General features: G+C 37.6%; 1 protein-coding gene across 3 annotated transcripts in view; it reads left to right on the top strand.

The window, feature by feature from the left end:
* Nucleotides 1-18,573, top strand: part of LOC121375023 — a 30,693-nt gene extending 12,120 nt beyond the window's left edge. For 2 of the 3 annotated variants that reach the window (XM_041502223.1, XM_041502222.1), the window contains exons 2-8: nt 1,788-1,855; nt 6,498-6,545; nt 7,720-9,311; nt 9,954-10,058; nt 10,363-10,469; nt 11,408-11,483; nt 18,377-18,573. In XM_041502223.1, coding sequence (XP_041358157.1) covers nt 1,788-1,855; nt 6,498-6,545; nt 7,720-9,311; nt 9,954-10,058; nt 10,363-10,469; nt 11,408-11,483; nt 18,377-18,451 — 2,071 coding nt within the window. In that variant the 3' untranslated portion in view covers nt 18,452-18,573. The remainder of the gene's footprint in view (nt 1-1,787; nt 1,856-6,497; nt 6,546-7,719; nt 9,312-9,953; nt 10,059-10,362; nt 10,470-11,407; nt 11,484-18,376) is intronic. The other variant, XM_041502224.1, reaches the window with a different exon arrangement.
* The last annotated feature ends 398 nt before the right edge of the window (nt 18,574-18,971 follow it).

Here is an 18,971-nt window from a genome sequence, read left to right on the forward strand (position 1 = left end):
ACATCAAGTGCCTTGTGGAAACCCCATATTTCAGAAGCATAGCTTAAAATAGAATTAACATATGTATCAAAAACAGACAGCATTGTTTCAGTATTGAAACAGGTCTTGCGTATTATATTACAGATACATAATCAATCCTTAAAAGCTCACCAACGGTGTTGCTTGACAGTGGTACTGAATTAACGTCATAACGTCTTAAACTGAAACTCGGTTAAATAGGAATGTAATGCTAGGATAAGGTTATCAATTGACATGACGAAGTTGGCCAAATCGTCGATCTCACGACGTCCACGACTGTCCAGTTGCTAGTCTAAGCACTCTTACAACTTGATTCTCGTCGTATACAACTTCTACAACCGATTAGTTGTTAATCTGAGCGCACCCGTCTAAGTCCGGAGTCGGGGAAATTAAATCGAAACCATCGAGTTGTCCAACTTTCGTCATGACAGTTGACAGTCTGAATCCGAGAATAAGATGTATATATTCGTGATGTCACATTTTAATGTCAACATATTCATTGGTTGCAACTATTACATTATTTCACAAGTTACTAATACTGTTTAGCGGTGCAAATTATAGTACATGTACTATTATTGGTAGGCCTAACAAACAAAACAAATCATTTATATTTGACCATTGGCGTAATAAATCCAGTTGTTACTGAAGGGATTTTAAGCAAGTTATATCGTTTGTCACCTAGCATGCGACTAATCTGTTTACCAAATACCACAGTAAAGACGGTTTTAAGTGAATAATAAAACCAGAATGAGGTAACAAGTAGAATATAATCTGTAGTCGTTTAGTATTAGGTTTAGGTCATTTGCGAAAATTAGGAGGGACGTAGCCCAGTGGTCGGTCGGTCTAGGATCAATCCCCATCGGTGGGCCATGGCATTGGGCTATTTTCATTATAGCCAGTGCACCACAATTGGTATATCCAAGACCGTGGTATGTGCTACCCTGTATGTGGGATGGTACATATAAAAGATTTCTTGCTACTAATGGAAAAAAATGTGTGGGTTTTCTCACTAAGACTACCGATATATGTCAAAATGACCAAATGTTTGACATTAAACAGCCGATGATTATTATATAAATGTGCTCCAATGGTGTCGATAAACAAAACAAACTTCTTTTTTTTAATGTGAAAATTAAAATTTGAAGTATCACTCTTCTATATGTAAATATTTCAAATTATTTTTAGAGATTAACATCATGACACACCAAGGCAGGATAGAGATGCAGTATAGACAAAATGGACATTATAAACTAAAAAGGGCGCCTTTTCGATGTTTTCTGTTGGGCAAAGCCATCTACACCTCCCACTCCGTGGATATATATATTGGAATTTGACGATGAAGACTAATATAAGCAGACCACTGACATGTTTGTTTAACCGTCACTTGTAATCCCAGTACATTCTTATAGATATCGCCAAATGGATATAAAATACATACATACATAGGAATTGTGATAAATTGTCTGGACTCAGACGGTGAAAAAACAAAAATACAAAACGGCAAATATATATAAATATATTCTTAACGTCTAATAATGTATTTATAGTCCGTCCCATCATTTTATAAAATTTAGTTTTTAATAATTTCAGTTTGGTTTGACGTATAGGAAGAAATATAAAAGTGTTTTGGAAAAACAACACAAAAAAACCCACACTATTTTTGTGTGCAATCGGCTCAGAAATAAATAACTTGTAGTAAATGTTATAGTATGAAAAAAAGCGTTTTTTACTGTTACGGACTATAGTTTGCTTCTTTATTTTTTCTTCAGAAAAAGCGAGAAAGTCGTACGGGTACCTTTGACAGGATGGGCCGTGGATTCGCAGAAAGAAGATTATGGTGAGAAAACTGTTATAAGAATAATATTATTTCTATATTTATGTTTGGTGGACGGACGGACAAACAGACAGACGTAATTTACTCAACCATTTAATTATGTTCATTCCTTGCCAAGTTTCACCTTTCTTTTCGTTTATTTATTAAAAAGAAAGAACATTCACTAACCCAGTCATATTTGTGTTTGGTGGACGGACAAACAGACATACGTAATTTATTAAAACACTTAATTATTTTCATTCCATGCCAAGTTTCACCATTCTTTTCATTTATTTCTTACTATCTCAGTCATATTGTTTTTGTTTTTTTAAAACTGGTAATCATCTAATAGCATTCAAATAGTTCCTATATTGAAAGAATTCTACTTTTTATCGCTATAGAACATGTCATAAATCAGCAAATGCCCATAAATAATATCGGATTATTTAAATAGGTTCGTGTATTGCTTGTTGACAGATTTTTAGTTGCTGTCGTGAAAGAACATCTCATAACTCAGCAATGAATAATGTATTCTATAAATTGGTAAACCATTTAATAAGGTTTCGACAGGTCATGTTTACTTTGTTGGCGCATTTCTAGTTTCCGTCGCTTTACTATTACGAACAGAATAGTCCATTATATTATATTGGATTTTGATACACGATCTGGGGCATTAATATATATATACTCTTCAAAAGAAGAAACGCAAAACCACATTGTCGTAACATTTGGAGAATTGATTTAATTATTGAATGGTGAGTCCGATAATTACCAAATGTTGCAGGATTGTTCACAATTCACTCTAGTCCATTGTGAGTAAGTGATAGGACACACCACCAAGGTCAAGGTCATCTGGAGTCAATACCGGGTGTGGCCTCCGCGTGTGTTGACAACTGCCTGGCACCGCCTGCCCGTTGAAGCAACCAGAGTACGGATGACGTCCCGGGGGATGGTGGCCCACTCGGCCTGCAAGGCTGCTGCCAGCTCGGGCAGGGTCTGGGGCTGTGGTTGTCGCTGTCGGAGGCGTCGGTCCAACTCGTCCCATAGATGCTCAATTGGGTTCAAATCCGGTGATATCGATGGCCAAGGAAGGACATTAATGTTGTTGTTCTGTAGGAAAGCCGTTGTGAGACGTGCTGTGTGAGGCCTGGCGTTGTCATGTTGGAACACTGCGTTGGCGTTGGCCATAACTGGAACGATGTGTGGCCGGAGGATCTGGTCAATGTAGCCCTGTGCATTCAGGTTGCCCTGCACGTGGACCAGGTCAGTTCTGCCAGTGTGTGAGATGGCTGCCCACACCATGACACTACCCCCGCCGAATCTGTCCACTTCCTGCACGCAGTTTGCCGCATAACGTTCACCACGACGCCTATACACGCGACATCTTCCATCATGACGTCGGAGCAGAAATCGGGACTCGTCACTGAACTACACCCGTCTCCATCGCAGTTGAGGCCATTGTCGATGAATCTGGCACCACTGCAGTCGGAGTCGACGGTGTTGTGGTGTTAAGATGACACGTGCGTTCATGTTGCACGTGCAGACAACGCACGTGCAGTGGTGACATGGTTTGCACGTGGCTGCGTTTTTGCGAATATTCACATTTTGGAACTTTATTGTACAGTAGCTGCGTTTTATGGAATGTAACCGTGGGAATGTGTTTGGGACATGCCATGACCTTATATTCACAAAGCATGAACCGGTAGGAAACATAAAATCGGAGTTATAACCCATTTGTACCCTTTTGCGTTTCTTTTTTTGAAGAGTATATATAAAAAAACACAAAAGGCAAGAAGTGAGGTGAAACACACTCTTTACTAGATATTCGTATTTTGTGTAGCGTATACGACTGGTCAATACGTTTTTGCTTAACGCAGCATGAAAATCCCATAGCGTGTTCAGGAGACCGAGTGTTTGAGAATAATTTGACTGGTACCGTCATCTTCTATCATATCACATACATCTATCATTTGACGTAAAAACCAGTCTAGCTAGAGACCGCGATCGCTCACCCTGTTGAATAGGCCACTGTTATGTGTTTTAATGGAATGGATTTAATTATGTATACAACTATTACAAATGTAGTGAATGAGTTGTTTTAGAATGTATTATGATCAGTATGTTTCAAAAAACCCTACAGAATTTTAGCGGCGGGTAGGGGACTAGATTGTGACGAACGAATTTTATAGAGGGTGGCGGTCGAAACATGCTTCCCCGAAAAATGTATTGATAAAAACATAGCTTGAGCAGAGGTGGTGGAAGGAAGGAAGGAAATGTTTTATTTAACGACGCACTCAACACATTTTATTTACGGATATATGGCGTCGGACATATGGTTAAGGACCACACAGATATTGAGGGAGGAAACCCGCTGTCGCCACTTCATGGGCTACTCTTTTCGATTAGCAGCAAGGGAACTTTTATATGCACCATCCCATAGAAAGGATAGCACATACCACGGCCTTTGTTATACCAGTTGTGATGCATTGGTTGGAGCGAGAAATAACTCAATGGGCCCACAGGCGGGAATCGATCCCAGACCGACCGCGCATCAAGCGAAAGTAGGGGGTGGCGGTCGAAACATGCTTACCCGAAAAATGTATGAAAAAACATGGCTTGAGCAGAGGTGGTGGAGTTTCGATCCTGGAAACCCTGTACACGCGCCTGTACTACCAAACCATCAATCATTATGGAACCACTTTAAGCACGGATCCAGGGATGGACACTCCCCCGTAAAAATTCGGCGTTTAACATATGAATTGTGTGACATTTAAAATACTTCTAGGGCCACTTGTTCAAACGTTAGTTATCTTAACTAGTGGATGACAGAATATTCAAAACCAAGGACTGAATCAATACAAAATGTTATAATAATTCTAAAACATAATGTTCAAACTTGATTTGGAACAGTCAAAGGTATCCATAAAGTTAATTTTGTATTTGTGCAAAAATAATTAAACGGAAAATATTAGACCCAGGGTTAATTTAAATATGCTTTGAACATCCATTCATTTATAATTATTTAACCAATTAAAGATTTAAGCACGCTGTCCTAGACACACACCTCAGCTATCTGGACTTTATGTCCAGGACGGTGGATTAGTGCTTAGTTGTTAATGAGAGAGAAGTCGGTATAGTGACCTTACACCTACCCTTTATAAATTGTTTCCGTAGCCTAAAGTATCGTTTAAATAGGAAAACCCTAGAAATGCTTTATAAATTGTTTTCGTAGCCTAAAGTATCGTTTAAATAGGAAAACCCTAGAAATGCTTTATAAATCATATATTCTACCGTTGTTTGATTATTGTGACTATATACAGGATAATTGTACCGAAGGTCAAGCAAAAATATTGGAACAATTTCATCTGGATGCTCTTCGAACAATGTGTGGTGCTGTTAGGGGCACTAACCATAATAAAATTTATAATGAAACAGGATTTATGCCTTTAGTCTAATGCCGTAAATTCCACAAAACATGTACTTTTTATAAAATGATTAAAGGTATGACTCCTAATTATTTATCAACATTAGTGCCCCCATCAGTAATGACAGTGAGGAATTATCCGCTTCGAAATGCTAATGAATTGAAAAACATTCGTGCTAGAACAGAACTATATAAGAAATCATTTTTGCCGTCAGCTGTTCGGGATTGGAATGCCCTCGATATTAATATTAGAAATTTAAACTCTTTTAACAAATTTAAAAAGGCAATATTTCCACTAAAACAAACACCACATAAATACTTTTTAGATTTTGGATCACGCCCAAACCAAATTATACATTGTAGACTCCGTTTAGATTGCAGTGATCTAAATGCCCACAGATTTTTAAGACACATTTATGATAATCCTTATTGTCGTTGTGGCCATCCTTTTGAAGATACAGTCCACTTTCTGTTCTGTTGCTCTTTGTATGATCATATTCGCCCAACCATGTTCTTTTATAACAGAGGTTTCGACATTAAAGCAGTGCTTTTTAAAAATAAGGATTATCCTTCCGAAAGATAATACAATCTGTGCACAATTTTATTATTTTAACAAAGCGATTCACTTTATAATTATACATTACCTAGTATATATATATATATATATATATATATATATATATATATATATATATATATATATATATACATACACACACACACATGTGTATATATATTAGTCTGGTGCACCTTTTGCCTGTTTTGCTTACAATTTGTATTATATATGGTTTACACACGTAGCTCATGTATATTTACGAATGCGAGTTCTATATCAAACAAAGTATTTGTAGTTTGTATGCAATGGCTGAAATGTTATTTATGTAATGTTATCTTTCATCATTTATTTCAATTAATGTATTATGTCAAATTATATCGTGGAGAGGCATTTACATAGGCCTACAGCCTGTTTGCCGATCCATTTCATTTATTTTAAATGAATAAATATTGTTTTAAAAAACCACAAAAAAACCTACCCTTGAGTCGTTAAACTCCAATTGGTTGGGAGCCGGTACTGGGAGGCGAACTCAGTACCTTCTAGCTTTACGTCCGCTGGCTTAACGACTACACGGCCGAGGCCGGTGCTTTGAACAAATGGACATTGTATTTCACAGTTTTAACGTGTATGCGCTGACCCGTGTCACTTTCTGAAATGTAGACTAATTGTATTTTTGTTTACCACAGGCATTACTCAGTGGTGCGAATGGAGCAGCAACAGAAGAAAAAGCAAAAGTAAGTACTCTTTGTGCCAGTATCACGACACAATCAATCAATCGACCACTTTGACACGTGTTTACAGCCATTGAACGTTCAAGCACGTCTGTCTTGGGCACATTTTTCGAATTTCCTAAGACAGGTACACGATAGAGGTCCAACATTCAAAACAGTGGCGTAGGAAGGTGCCAAAAAGTGTGTGGGGGGGGGGGGGAGACACACTTTTATATTTACACTTTTACACTATTATAAAGCAAATATAAAGCAAAATATCTGAAAAGAGGGGGACACATGCCACTCTTGCCCCCCCCCCCCCCCCCCCCGTTTCCTACACCAGTGCATTGTGTAGTTTCATGTAGGATATGTGCTATATATAGATTGTCAAATAGATACATGTGCTTATAAAGTCAGTTGATTGACACCATCAATCATCGGCTAATGGATGTCAAGCATTTGATAATTCTGAAAACCCTAGATACATTTTTTTGCAATAGCAGCAGGATATATTTTAGATACATTTTCCCATAAACAGGATAGCACACACCACGACATTTGATATATCAGTCGTAGGACACTGGTTGGGACGGGAAAAAAACAATCTTGGAATGGGCCCACTGACGGGGTTCGATCCGACTACAAACGCACCTCAGCCGAGCGCTCTACCAACTGAGCTAGATCCCACCACAGAAGTAATATCAGTGTACTTTCTATCCCCATATGATAGAAATATAGTTTCCTAAACTTGACGGCACACACATTTAATGTGATTATTACCAATTACATTTAACTTGTATTATGACTAATATAAACGCTAATTAAAAGATAAAAACATACTAAGCTTCAACACTCTGATCTAAACCACTTTCTTCTTTTTTTTCATGTAGCGTTTATATTGATCAACATGTCTGTTAAATAGACAATCCTGGATATAGATCCCTGCAATTATTTTGATTTGATATGTACTATCAGGTGGGCAAATTTTGTTGTTTTGTAACATAAATGGAATGGTAGAGAGTCGCCAACATTTATGTTTTTCGTCCACTTATGGCAAATGCATCGCCTGAACGCAAATATAATCCAGTTGAAAATGAACTTTTTGCAATTATTTTTAATAGCATTAATGACATTTTATCATTCAGACAATGATCCATTCTTTTACTCGTTCAATGTACTAGTATTAATTTATTTTCAGTTACTGGTAGGAAATTCGAAAGTGAAGACAATTACTGCGAAATCTTTCGCAACTGTTTTCGTGAAAAATGCTCATCCATAGACAATTACCTTGTGTTCCAAAGGGAGAGTCTGATCGAACGTTTCCAAGAGAATTGTCAGTTTTCCGGATCTCACATAGACACGTCGGAGATCAAGCCCACTGCTGACGAAGAAAAGGATCGGGATACTCGTTCCGTGAAGTCCAAGGATGAACCCAAGTCTCCCAGACGTCTGTGCAAAAGTGCTAACTCGTCGAGCCACTCCCGTACAGGAACTCCGGGACAAAATGGCGTCACAGCAGACGACACTCTATCCGTTCCCCCAAGAAGCCACAGTGTTACGGATATTCAATCGGATACTCATGCAGATGTTGAGAAGGTTCTGGAGAACAAGCCTAAGGTGAGCAAGTTGGCGCCTCTTGCCGTCCAGAAATACATTCAGAAAGAAGATGCTATGCCCGATGAAGGGGAAGATGAAAATGACGAAGGATACGGCTCTAAAATATCCAGCAATGAAACAGAAGTCGATGTCGCCGACAGCAGTGGGCAACAGGGGCAACATGGGCAACATGGGCAACAGGGACAGCATGGACATCATGGACAACATACTGGTAGTGTTATTAAGCAAGAGGATGGTGGTAAAGTTTATCAGAATGAAAGTACATTTAAGTGGATACGAGAAAACGATAATAGTAGAATTGTTAAGCTATCCTATTCACAAAAAGATAAAAGTATATATAGCGAGTCGAATGATAATGATGCCAGAAACGTGAACTTGACGGGTGAGACTAATACTCAGCAGGGTGGTCGTTGTATAAGGGGGATCATGGCAGCAAGCTTGAGTCACCTGTCTCCGGGAACCATGCATTTTCATCATCTCAGAGATCCCAACAAGATGGCGTATTTGAACCATGTCGATTCGCCAAGATGGGGATACGAAAACAACAGCAATGGACAGTTTCTTCCCAACAGAGAGCAAAAGGTTACGGACAACACGCCGGAGATCAAACCAACAGCAATTGTGTTGCGAAAAGTTACCATACAAAACTGTAACGGGAATGAGCAAGAGAATACCACCCCAGACGTGAAAAATGATGAATCTTTGCGCGATACAATGTCCAGTAGGGAAAGGACCAGGTTTAGTCTTCACAGAACGAGCCCTCAGTTAATCGTGGATTCAACCAAACTTCCTAGGAACGTCTCCATTCCTTCCTCAAGACACTATACCTATTATACCGACAGTGCCAATAATTCTTTTGTTACTCACCTAGAAAACCCAAAGACGCCCATGTCGGGTGTCATCGGTGATTGCGATGAAACTTTAAGCCAGTTGTATATTACGGACAGGAGTACCCCTGGGTATTTTCCCATCGGGGACCTACTCCCAGCAGTGGAGCGAAACATTCGCCAGAGGTCCGATAATTTGCTGCACAAATCTGCGTCCGCGGGGAGTTTCTCGTACAGTGCTAAGGACAGCAAACAGTCGCTGATGGACTCGCGGTCTATATCCGATAATGACACGACCATGATCACGAAACAAGACGTTGAGATAATCCACGCATCGTACATAGCAGTAAGTGTTGCAATGTCATTTATTTTCCTTTTGATGTGGTTATTTTTACAGGAATGTCAAAGGTATCTATGAAAAAAACGAAACAACAACAAACAAAACAAATACAAAACCACGACCCACCCACCCCCCCCAATTTTTTTTTAAAACCCGACAAAAAACAAAAAACAAAAATAAAACAACCCACAAACAAAAAATACCAACGAATCTACAGGGACATTTTCTGAGGAATCCTTTATACTATTATTAAATTGTAATTTTCCTATTAATTCTCTATTACCGTGTAACTATTTATATATATTATTGTCGATACGGTACCCTTTTAATATAGACGACAGAAAACCTGGTAAAGTTGGAATTTGTGTAACTACTTTAGTTTAAAACATTCTTACATAAATGTATTTTTATATACATACATACACAGATAAATACATAAAACATGAATGCTAAAACAATTTTATGATATGTAATGACGTCATATTTATTAATAGATGTGTACAATACGTATTAACATGCAATAGACTTATTAATAAAGCCACGTATTATTTATGAACATATATTAAAAAATCGTATCATATCTAATGACGCAATACACCTCTTAATAAAGCCACGTAATATATGAATATGTGATGAATTTGTTGCCAGCCTCACGGACCCCCAGCATTCCGGCCACTGTACGCGAGGTCCCCACTCCAGAGAGCGAGAGAGATCGCGACACGAAGACTCCATGGCCATGTAACGCAGCAACCGGTAGGCTTTTCATTTATTAAACGTGTCTAAAGTTGTCTCCAAGTCTGCAAAAGATACATTAAAGGCCTCGAAATTTGCTATCTTTTCTATAAGAAGCTGCATATAATCTGGACGACAAAACAGTTATTTCAATAAAAATTTGTATCTCTGAATAATGTCGAGTCAAAGGGAAATGTTAACAGGGTCGTCATTTTCTTTTAACAGAACAAGATTAGAATAATTATATGGTGACACTTGGTGTCTCTGGAGCATTTGCTTCAATTATCATCACTGACATAAACAATACGTCTTGCCTTGGTTTCAGGATGGATCCTCAACAATTCGGGTATCATCTCCTAGATTCGGCTACCGGCACGACACGCGTCCAATTCTCAGACAGGATACTGTCGACCAAATGGATTCTGCTGGAAGGTTAGTATGATGACATGACAAATAACTCCAATCTTTTTCTCCAAAGAAATTTAAACCAGAGGTCCTAAGCCTATGCTTTTGTATGGTGAGCCTTCATTAAAGGCTGGAGTATAGTTTTATAAGTACATGGTTTTATCGTGTGTAATTCTCTGGCAAAGCTATGAGATATTAATAAATCAATTATTGCATTTTCCATGTAATTGCCTTCATAATGGTCTTGAATTTCATAGTGTTGGACTTGCAAAAAAAGGACTCATTACATATATGTAGCTTTTCGGATTACTATATATAATTTTTATTAAGCTTCCATTCAAAGGATAATTATATTAAATTTTGATAAACAATAGCTGTTTGCGCCACTGTAAGGTCATTTATAGTAAACCCCTTGAATAATCTTTTGCATTATGGTGACAACTTGGTATGCCTTGTTCCACGTTTTGTTTTTCTTGTCAAACCGTTGACGATTGAGTGGTCAAATATACGGCGAGACACAGGATAACACTGCCAAAACGAATCTACCAATGGAGACGTCCGAGGCAAAAGGGAACACGAAGAACAGATTTCAGTTTAAATGCTCTTATTATACATAATTTGCTTGGCTTTATTATGGATTGTTATGGTTGTACAAGCACAGGTGTTATATATTGGCATTGAATCGAGTGGACAATTCTGAGGATAATACATTGCCCCACCCCATCCCGTTGAAAATCAAATTAATATATATAGCTATCTCCTCCAGTTGATGTCATCTTCCGATGCCATTGTTATTCTAAACGAATTCTGCCGCGTACCATTTAATAAGAAATGGGTGTCTTTTTAATCCATGTTGTGGGCTTTAAAAAATAAAATAATAATATGGATTTATCTTTGATAAGATGAATAACTGTCATAAATATAGCAATACATTTTAAGATAGCTATTTTATGATTGATTATCAGGAAATCCGAAGTTAAGTTGGCCTTGCTCGGTTCTGTGTCTAAACTTCAGCACAGATCATATTCAGCACGATCCACTGTAAGACTTTGCCTCGTATGGTGTAAACGTAGCTTTTAGTATCCAAGGCACCAACAAATAGTAACACTTATGACGTAGACATTTTGTTTTATAAAGTTAAAGCAGCTGTTTAGCGTAGACTCGTAAGACTTACAAATACTAAAGTAGCCTAAGCTCATAGATTTATGGTGTAAACGTGATCAATGTTTTGTATTTACGCTGCCAATTTAGATAGTAGTATTTGTGACGTAGTAGCTTGAAAGGCAATCACGAATTATAAATACCAAAGTCTCTGTAGCTTTTTGGGAGTAAATATAGTGTTTAAATGGCCTGTTTAGATAATAGTAAGCACATGTATGATGTAGACAAATTGATTTTGAAGCAAAAGTAGTTGCTTGAGAGACAAGTAATAATAATTATTAACAATAAAGTCTGTAGATTTTTGGATGTAAACATAGTTTTTAGCATTGAAGATGCCAAGTTAAATAATAGCATATAAATAAATATTTATGATGTAGATATATTCTTGATTTGAAGAGTCGAAGTAGTTCCTTGGGGTAAACAAGCACGAATTGTAACTACTGAAGTCTATAGCTTTTGTAGAGTAAATATAGATTTTAGAATTCGAGGTGCTAATTTAGATAGTAGTTTTGGAGCAAAGTATTAGTATTGGCTTCTTGTTTTGATAGACACGTATCACACCCTCCCCATTTAGTGACCTTAGCATGTGGTATGTTATCATTTTCCTATAAGAAAATATTACCATTTGAAAGGAAGATAATGCTGTTACCGTTTAATAGTAAACTTATTAAGTCATGAAGTTTTGCAGTAGTAGGACTTCTTGTTATTAAGCAGGCCCGTAGGAATGGGGAGGGCGGGGGCGGGGCTGTGCTCTCGTTTATTAAAGAATGTGCCTCCCAATCTCCATATGTGGTTCCTACGGGTCTATCAAGTCATGTTACTATTTGCTATTGCTGTTACTATTTCATCAAAAGACTTGAGTTAGGAATCACAACACTGTTGGATAGTAGGGAGCGGGACATGGCTCGGTGGTACAGCGCCCACCTGATGCGCGATCGATTTAGGGTCGATTCCCGTCGGTGGGACCACTGGGCTATTTCTCTTTCCAACCAGTGTTCCACGACTGGTGTAACAAAGGCCGTGGTATGTACAATCGTGTCTATGTCTATTTCATAGTAAGGCAACTTGTTATTAAGATTATTGTTACTATTTCATAGTAAGACAACTTGTTATTAAGATTATTTTTAATTTCATAGTAAGACGGTTATCAGATTGACATTATTAGATTATTACTAGTATTAGGCTACTGCCTTCACACACACACACACAAAACTCTTAACGTATATGCACGCGGTGCTAAGCTACGTAATATGTGCATTGTAACAACATGTAATAAAACTAGTATGATGCGTCGTGTTCCAGATAGATTAAACACGCTCACAGTTTGTAGTTTGAAATTTAGCTTGAATTATTGTGGTTTAGGATTGTTACAATACAACCTGATTGTATGTTACAAATCATTATTATAAGCTGTATCAAGTGAATGCACCTTTATTATACATGTCAAAACCAAGAGTCATCAATCACGATTAATGACCGGCCGGAAAGTGTCGTCTACTAATGACCCGATCGACTGGTTTTCCAGTGTAGTTACCCTTCCTGCACTACTGTATCAGCAGTGGTCTATGTTCGGCCACCCGTTTTTCGCTAGACATTCGTAAACTATTATGATCAGGGCCGTACCCTCCTTTGGGGGGTGGGGGGGGTGGGGGGGGGGTGGAAGGGGCAGTTGTTTTCACTTTTATTTGTTTTACTCTAGAAAATAGCATACACATCTCAGGGTTTAATTTCTATAGTGTTTCATTTGTTTATAAAAAGTAGTGCCCCCACTAGGATTTTGATCAGGGTACGGCCCTGATGATTGGTTTCCGAAGTGGTCATTCGGTTTAATGAGTAGAGTAAAAAAAAACCCCAAAAAAAAAACCCACACACCATCACAACAACAAAGAAACAAACCAACCAAACGTCTCATATCTCAAATCGTCATTATCAATAGCTTGCATATTTTTTAAAATTATTATTACTTGTTTTTTCTTTTTTTTAAGAGAGTCCTGAGCTTGCTGCCATTGTAAAATGTTTCCGACGTGAGTGGCCGTTAGATACCATTTATCTCACAACGAGTTATTTTAAAATGTATCTAACGAGCGAAAGCGAGTTTGATACGTTATTAAACAACTAGTTGTGAGATAAATGGTATCTAACGGACACGAATGTATTATTCTATTTCTTACATATCCTAAATTTGTTTTTTTAAATAATATATATATATATATTTTTTTAATCTACCAAGTTTGAAGCAAATTTTAATATCTTTTTCGACTAAAAGTTATTTACAGCCGTTGCACTTGTAGCTAACTTACGCGTCACAGACACATGATTGCCAGTTTAACTATATGTCACAGTGTAATCGATTTCCACCGTGCTATTTTTTATTGGACGTATGGCATTGGTGACCTGGTCATCACTTAGGAGCAGCCAGTCGTGTGTCTTGAAATTGTGAACACACGTACATGTGTAAACAACTATGTGTCAAAAATAATGCATGGTGTTCTCACCAACAGGTGTGCAAGAAAATCGTTTAACGACTAAAATTACATACTAAATATAGTTTTTTGTTTAGAATATCAGTGTCTATACATTCAATATGATTCTGGTCGTTCAAAATGGATTTAGTATCCCAATAATTTTGTTTGTAACTTTAGTCATATGATTTACATGTTTGTAGATTAAATAACTTGGCGTCCATTTGTATGAGTGGAAACTAGGGTCTGCGTTTTTAATTTGTAGTTTAGTCATTAAAATGTTTCCGTTATTTAACAACATCTTAACAATGGTACAGCTCGGCAATAGCTTATTATTATTATTATTATTATTATTTTTTTTTTTTAATTCATGTTTTGAGTAATGCCTTCCATATACAATACTTTTTAACCTACTGTATGAAATTTTTTTTTTTAATGATATTAAATTTTGTCCAGTCATTTATCACTCAAATCAAAGACCCATAATTTTTGTTTTGTATTACAAAGTGTAATTACTTGTATGAACAGCCAATCTCTGGGCTCACCTTAAGTATCTGTGTTATATAATACATAGCTTTGTTATCATCAATCATGTGTTAGACGTAACCTTTTCTGTTACATCATAATTATATATAAATACGTGTGACATAAGTGATTTCATTGATCCAATATTATGTTCTATTGTGTACACACAATCATAGTCATTAGTCCAGATTCTATAATTTATGAACGTCTCTGACGTTTTGGATTTTATTAACATATATATATTATATAACATATAAAATGTTTTAACAAATATAATTATATAATCTGTAGCGACTTCAATCATTCTTAACATTTGTTATAAATTACAGTTTGTGGAAAATAAATAAGTTTTCACATTTGCATAAGTGTCACACGAAATTTATGGAACTCATTTGGGAATTGTTTTATAAATTACCCTACCGGCCTCGGTGGCGTCGTGGCAGGCCATCGGTCTACAGGCTGGTAGGTACTGGGTTCGGATCCCAGTCGAGGCATGGGATTTTTAATCCAGATACCGACTCCAAACCCTGAGTGAGTGCTTCGCAAGCCTCAATGGGTAGGTGTAAACCACTTGCACCGACCAGTGATCCATAACTGGTTCAACAAAGGCCATGGTTTGTGCTATCCTGCCTGTGGGAAGCGCAAATAAAAGATCCCTTGCTGCCAATCGGAAGAGTAGCCCATGTAGTGGCGACAGCGGGTTTCCTCTCAAAATCTGTGTGGTCCTTAACCATATGTCTGACGCCATATAACCGTAAATAAAATGTGTTGAGTGCGTCGTTAAATAAAACACTTCTTTCTTTTTTTCTTTTTATAAATTACCCCTCGCTCTCGTTCAATAAATAAAATAATTATCAAACTCGTTTCATAAATTGTATATGGCACTCCCGCTCATTAAATAATCTATATTTACAATGTTGTACTTTATTTTTACCAATATTATTGTCACAGATCGCGACTAAACAGAAGATCACTAATGAATTACGACTTGGCTATGTTAAATACACCAAAAGGAATATACAGATAACAGTAAATATTGAAACCTGTGTTGTCACGTGTTCCATATTATGCACAATCACAAGTGGTATATTTTCTTCCTCTTTTTCTTAATAATAAACATATTGCGTCCAGTTTATATCGGTTTATAAACTGTATTGTAAAATGAATAATTTTCGTGATTATCGACACCTGTAGTTTATGAAATCCACACAGTTTATCAAATTTATATGTATAAAATAATTTGCACCACATTCAAGACAATGTATGACATATATGTGATATAATGTACATTAGTGGCCGTTAGATGCCATTTAGATGGCGTCCGAGTCATCACCTTGGAGCAGCCAATCAGATGTCTTTAAATTGATATGTCACATGCATGGATATCGCCTCTTCAACCCCATTATAAATCATTCAAAACTGTCCCACCATTATCCTGTCATGGACGACAGGCGTGCGCTACAACAGCTTGTTCTGAATGTCCACGTAAAACCCTATGACCTGACCTGACCCACCATTCTAAATAACCATCTCTTCCTGCCCGGCCGCTGGTCTTGTCAGACTGGGCGTGGGATGGACGTGCCTTAACCTACACGTTAAAAGAGTTATAAGATCAGGAGATCAACTATCTGAACAGATCAGGCCATTCTAAGGGCCCTTATGGGCAACCTAGGGAGACACCTTAGCACCTACTAGGTCTCAATAACGAGCTACTCCCGGCACACGAAGTTCAAAACATATGTAGCTCCCCTTTTTTTTATTTCGGCGGATCGTTAAAAAATGCGCCCAATTTCCTTCATTCAAACTGGACCGGCCTCGGTGGCGTCGTGGCAGGCCATCGGTGTACAGGCTGGTAGGTACTGGGTTCGGATCCCAGTCGAGGCATGGGATTTTTAATCGAGATACCGACTCCAAACCCTGAGTGAGTGCTCCGCAAGGCTCAATGGGTAGGTGTAACCCACTTGCACCGACCAGTGGTCCATAACTGGTTCAACAAAGGCCATGGTTTGTGCTATCCTGCCTGTGGGAAGCGCAAATAAAAGATCCCTTGCTGCCTGTCGTAAAAAGAGTAGCCTATGTGGCGACAGCGGGTTTCCTCTAAAAACAGTGTCAGAATGACCATATGTTTGACGTCCAATAGCCGATGATAAGATAAAAAATCAATGTGCTCTAGCGGCGTCGTTAAATAAAACAAACTTTACTTTACTTTTCATTCAAACTGCGCACCCTTTTCCTTTGGCATTAATCCTACAGGACATTCCAAATTCCATAGCACCAAAACGACCCCCCCCCCCCCCCCCCGCCTGTTACCGACCCTGGTCGGGCAGATAGTGCTCTCTTGCATCTGCCAGTGCGGGTGGTCCCTTCTCCCACCCACCCCAACCCTCTGATCTGACCTGACCAGGAGATTACCGTATGATACAAAGAAAATTTCACACGGTGTTCTCTCCAACAGGTGTGTAAGAAATAGATAATGCTAATTATAATATATGTATATTTTCTTACACATACGTTGATAGGAGGAACATTACGTAAATGAGGTTTCCACTGTAGTACCTTTATCTGTGCTTCTTTTCAACCAGTTTTCAATAAGTGCTACTCTATTACTGACTGTTGGGTGTACATATGAAATATCTTTGGCTACAAAGTTTGTCTATACCATGTTGCAAGTCAAATGCATTTCACGGTCTATAGCATAGTAAAAAGTATTTGCTGTGGTGTTGTCCAAAAATCATTCCGTTATATTATTATATTATCTCTGTGAAGTGGTGTTGTGTTCGCACATCTGGGCCCAATTTCACAAAACATCGTAGGCCTAGTTTTGCACATAAACGTAAATCTACGACTAAACCACAATTCTTATTACTATTATAGTACAACAAATATATTTAGTAGTAGACATATTTCATGTTCCTTTGTCCTTAAAATGCTCCATTTTCCGTAATGATGTAATTTGCTCCGTGAAATAGATGTCAAACACGTGTAAATGAATGACCGGTATAACTGCTAGTTGCAGACGTAAACTTACGATGTTTAGTGAAATAGGCTCCTGGCTTAGTAGATCAATTTAGATTTCATTAGGCTTATTGTGTATTTATTGACATCCAATAGCCCTGATTAATAAATCAATGTGCTCTAGTGGTGTCGTTAAACAAAACAAACTTTCAACTTTATTAATCACACTAACAATTAATTAAAGTAATTTTTCGTTCGTTGTGTCGGACTCTAATACTATAGTATTAATATGCACTATTTATACAATAAATACACGTTGTGGTGTTACAAAATAGTGGAAACATATTAAAAGTCAATGTTTTTGTTTTTTCTGTTCATATTTAGGAAATATATAAATTGTATGTTAATCTCTGTCATTGTTTTGTGTAAGACACATGATAATTAATATATAACTTTTGAAATTTCTGTTTAGTTCCTCACAAATTGTAATTATATGTATATGATTAACATTCAGCGTTAGTTTGTTATTGGGGTTTTATATAATCAAGAGTGTTTAAATGCCTATATCTATGCCTTTTGTATTACTTTTTGTTAAATGCAAAAGCATTTACATGGCTTGACCACCTGATTTGTTTTTTGTTCTGCATTAAGCCAATAGCATTATATATAACGAAGTCATGTGCTAACAGTTTCTCTGTGGAGTTCATTGGGGTGTCGTATCCAAAATGCTTGTAAGCATACAACTTACAAATAATTTATTAACGAACTCCGGCTATATAACAAACCTGTTGGTAATTTAACTGTGCAAATACCTTTTTTCTTCTATTTCAGACTTCTCGGCGGAATCGTCAAAGGCCCATTCAAAGGGAACGTGTGATAGGCCTATACCCTGACCTGTCTAACTAATGTCCACTTTGCCAAAATGTATATCAATGTATTGTGGTATTTAAACAACGAGACGAGAAGGTAGCCTGATAAAACATATTCCTATGCAATTTAGTATATTAAATTATTTTATCAAACCCACATTTTATTGTTTACTTGTTTTGTGTTAATAGTGCCATGGCCACACACATGCGAGACGGAGGGCAACCCACTATCCCCCACAAAGTCCCCTCCCAGTACTGGAGAAAATTCTCGAATTCGGGTAAAAGCGTTATTGATATTCGAGTAAAATGAGCTGGTCTGAAATCTTTTTACCATGTATAAGTATTTCCATCATTCTACCCACATTCATATAAAAATGCAGAGTGATTTTGCAACCCTATCTAGTTGTTTGACTAATGCTAATATGAATAAATAATATGTTATTATCCTGATTCGGACATTTTCGTTTAATTTGGGAACAAATCAGCCTGGACAAGTGCGGATTCAAGGGGGGGGGGGGGGGGGGTGTCACTGGGGTCCCGTGACCGCTCCTTTTGAG

The sequence above is a fragment of the Gigantopelta aegis genome, chromosome 6 (genome assembly GCF_016097555.1).
Source record: "Gigantopelta aegis isolate Gae_Host chromosome 6, Gae_host_genome, whole genome shotgun sequence".
NCBI classification, from domain to species: Eukaryota; Metazoa; Mollusca; class Gastropoda; order Neomphalida; family Peltospiridae; genus Gigantopelta; species Gigantopelta aegis.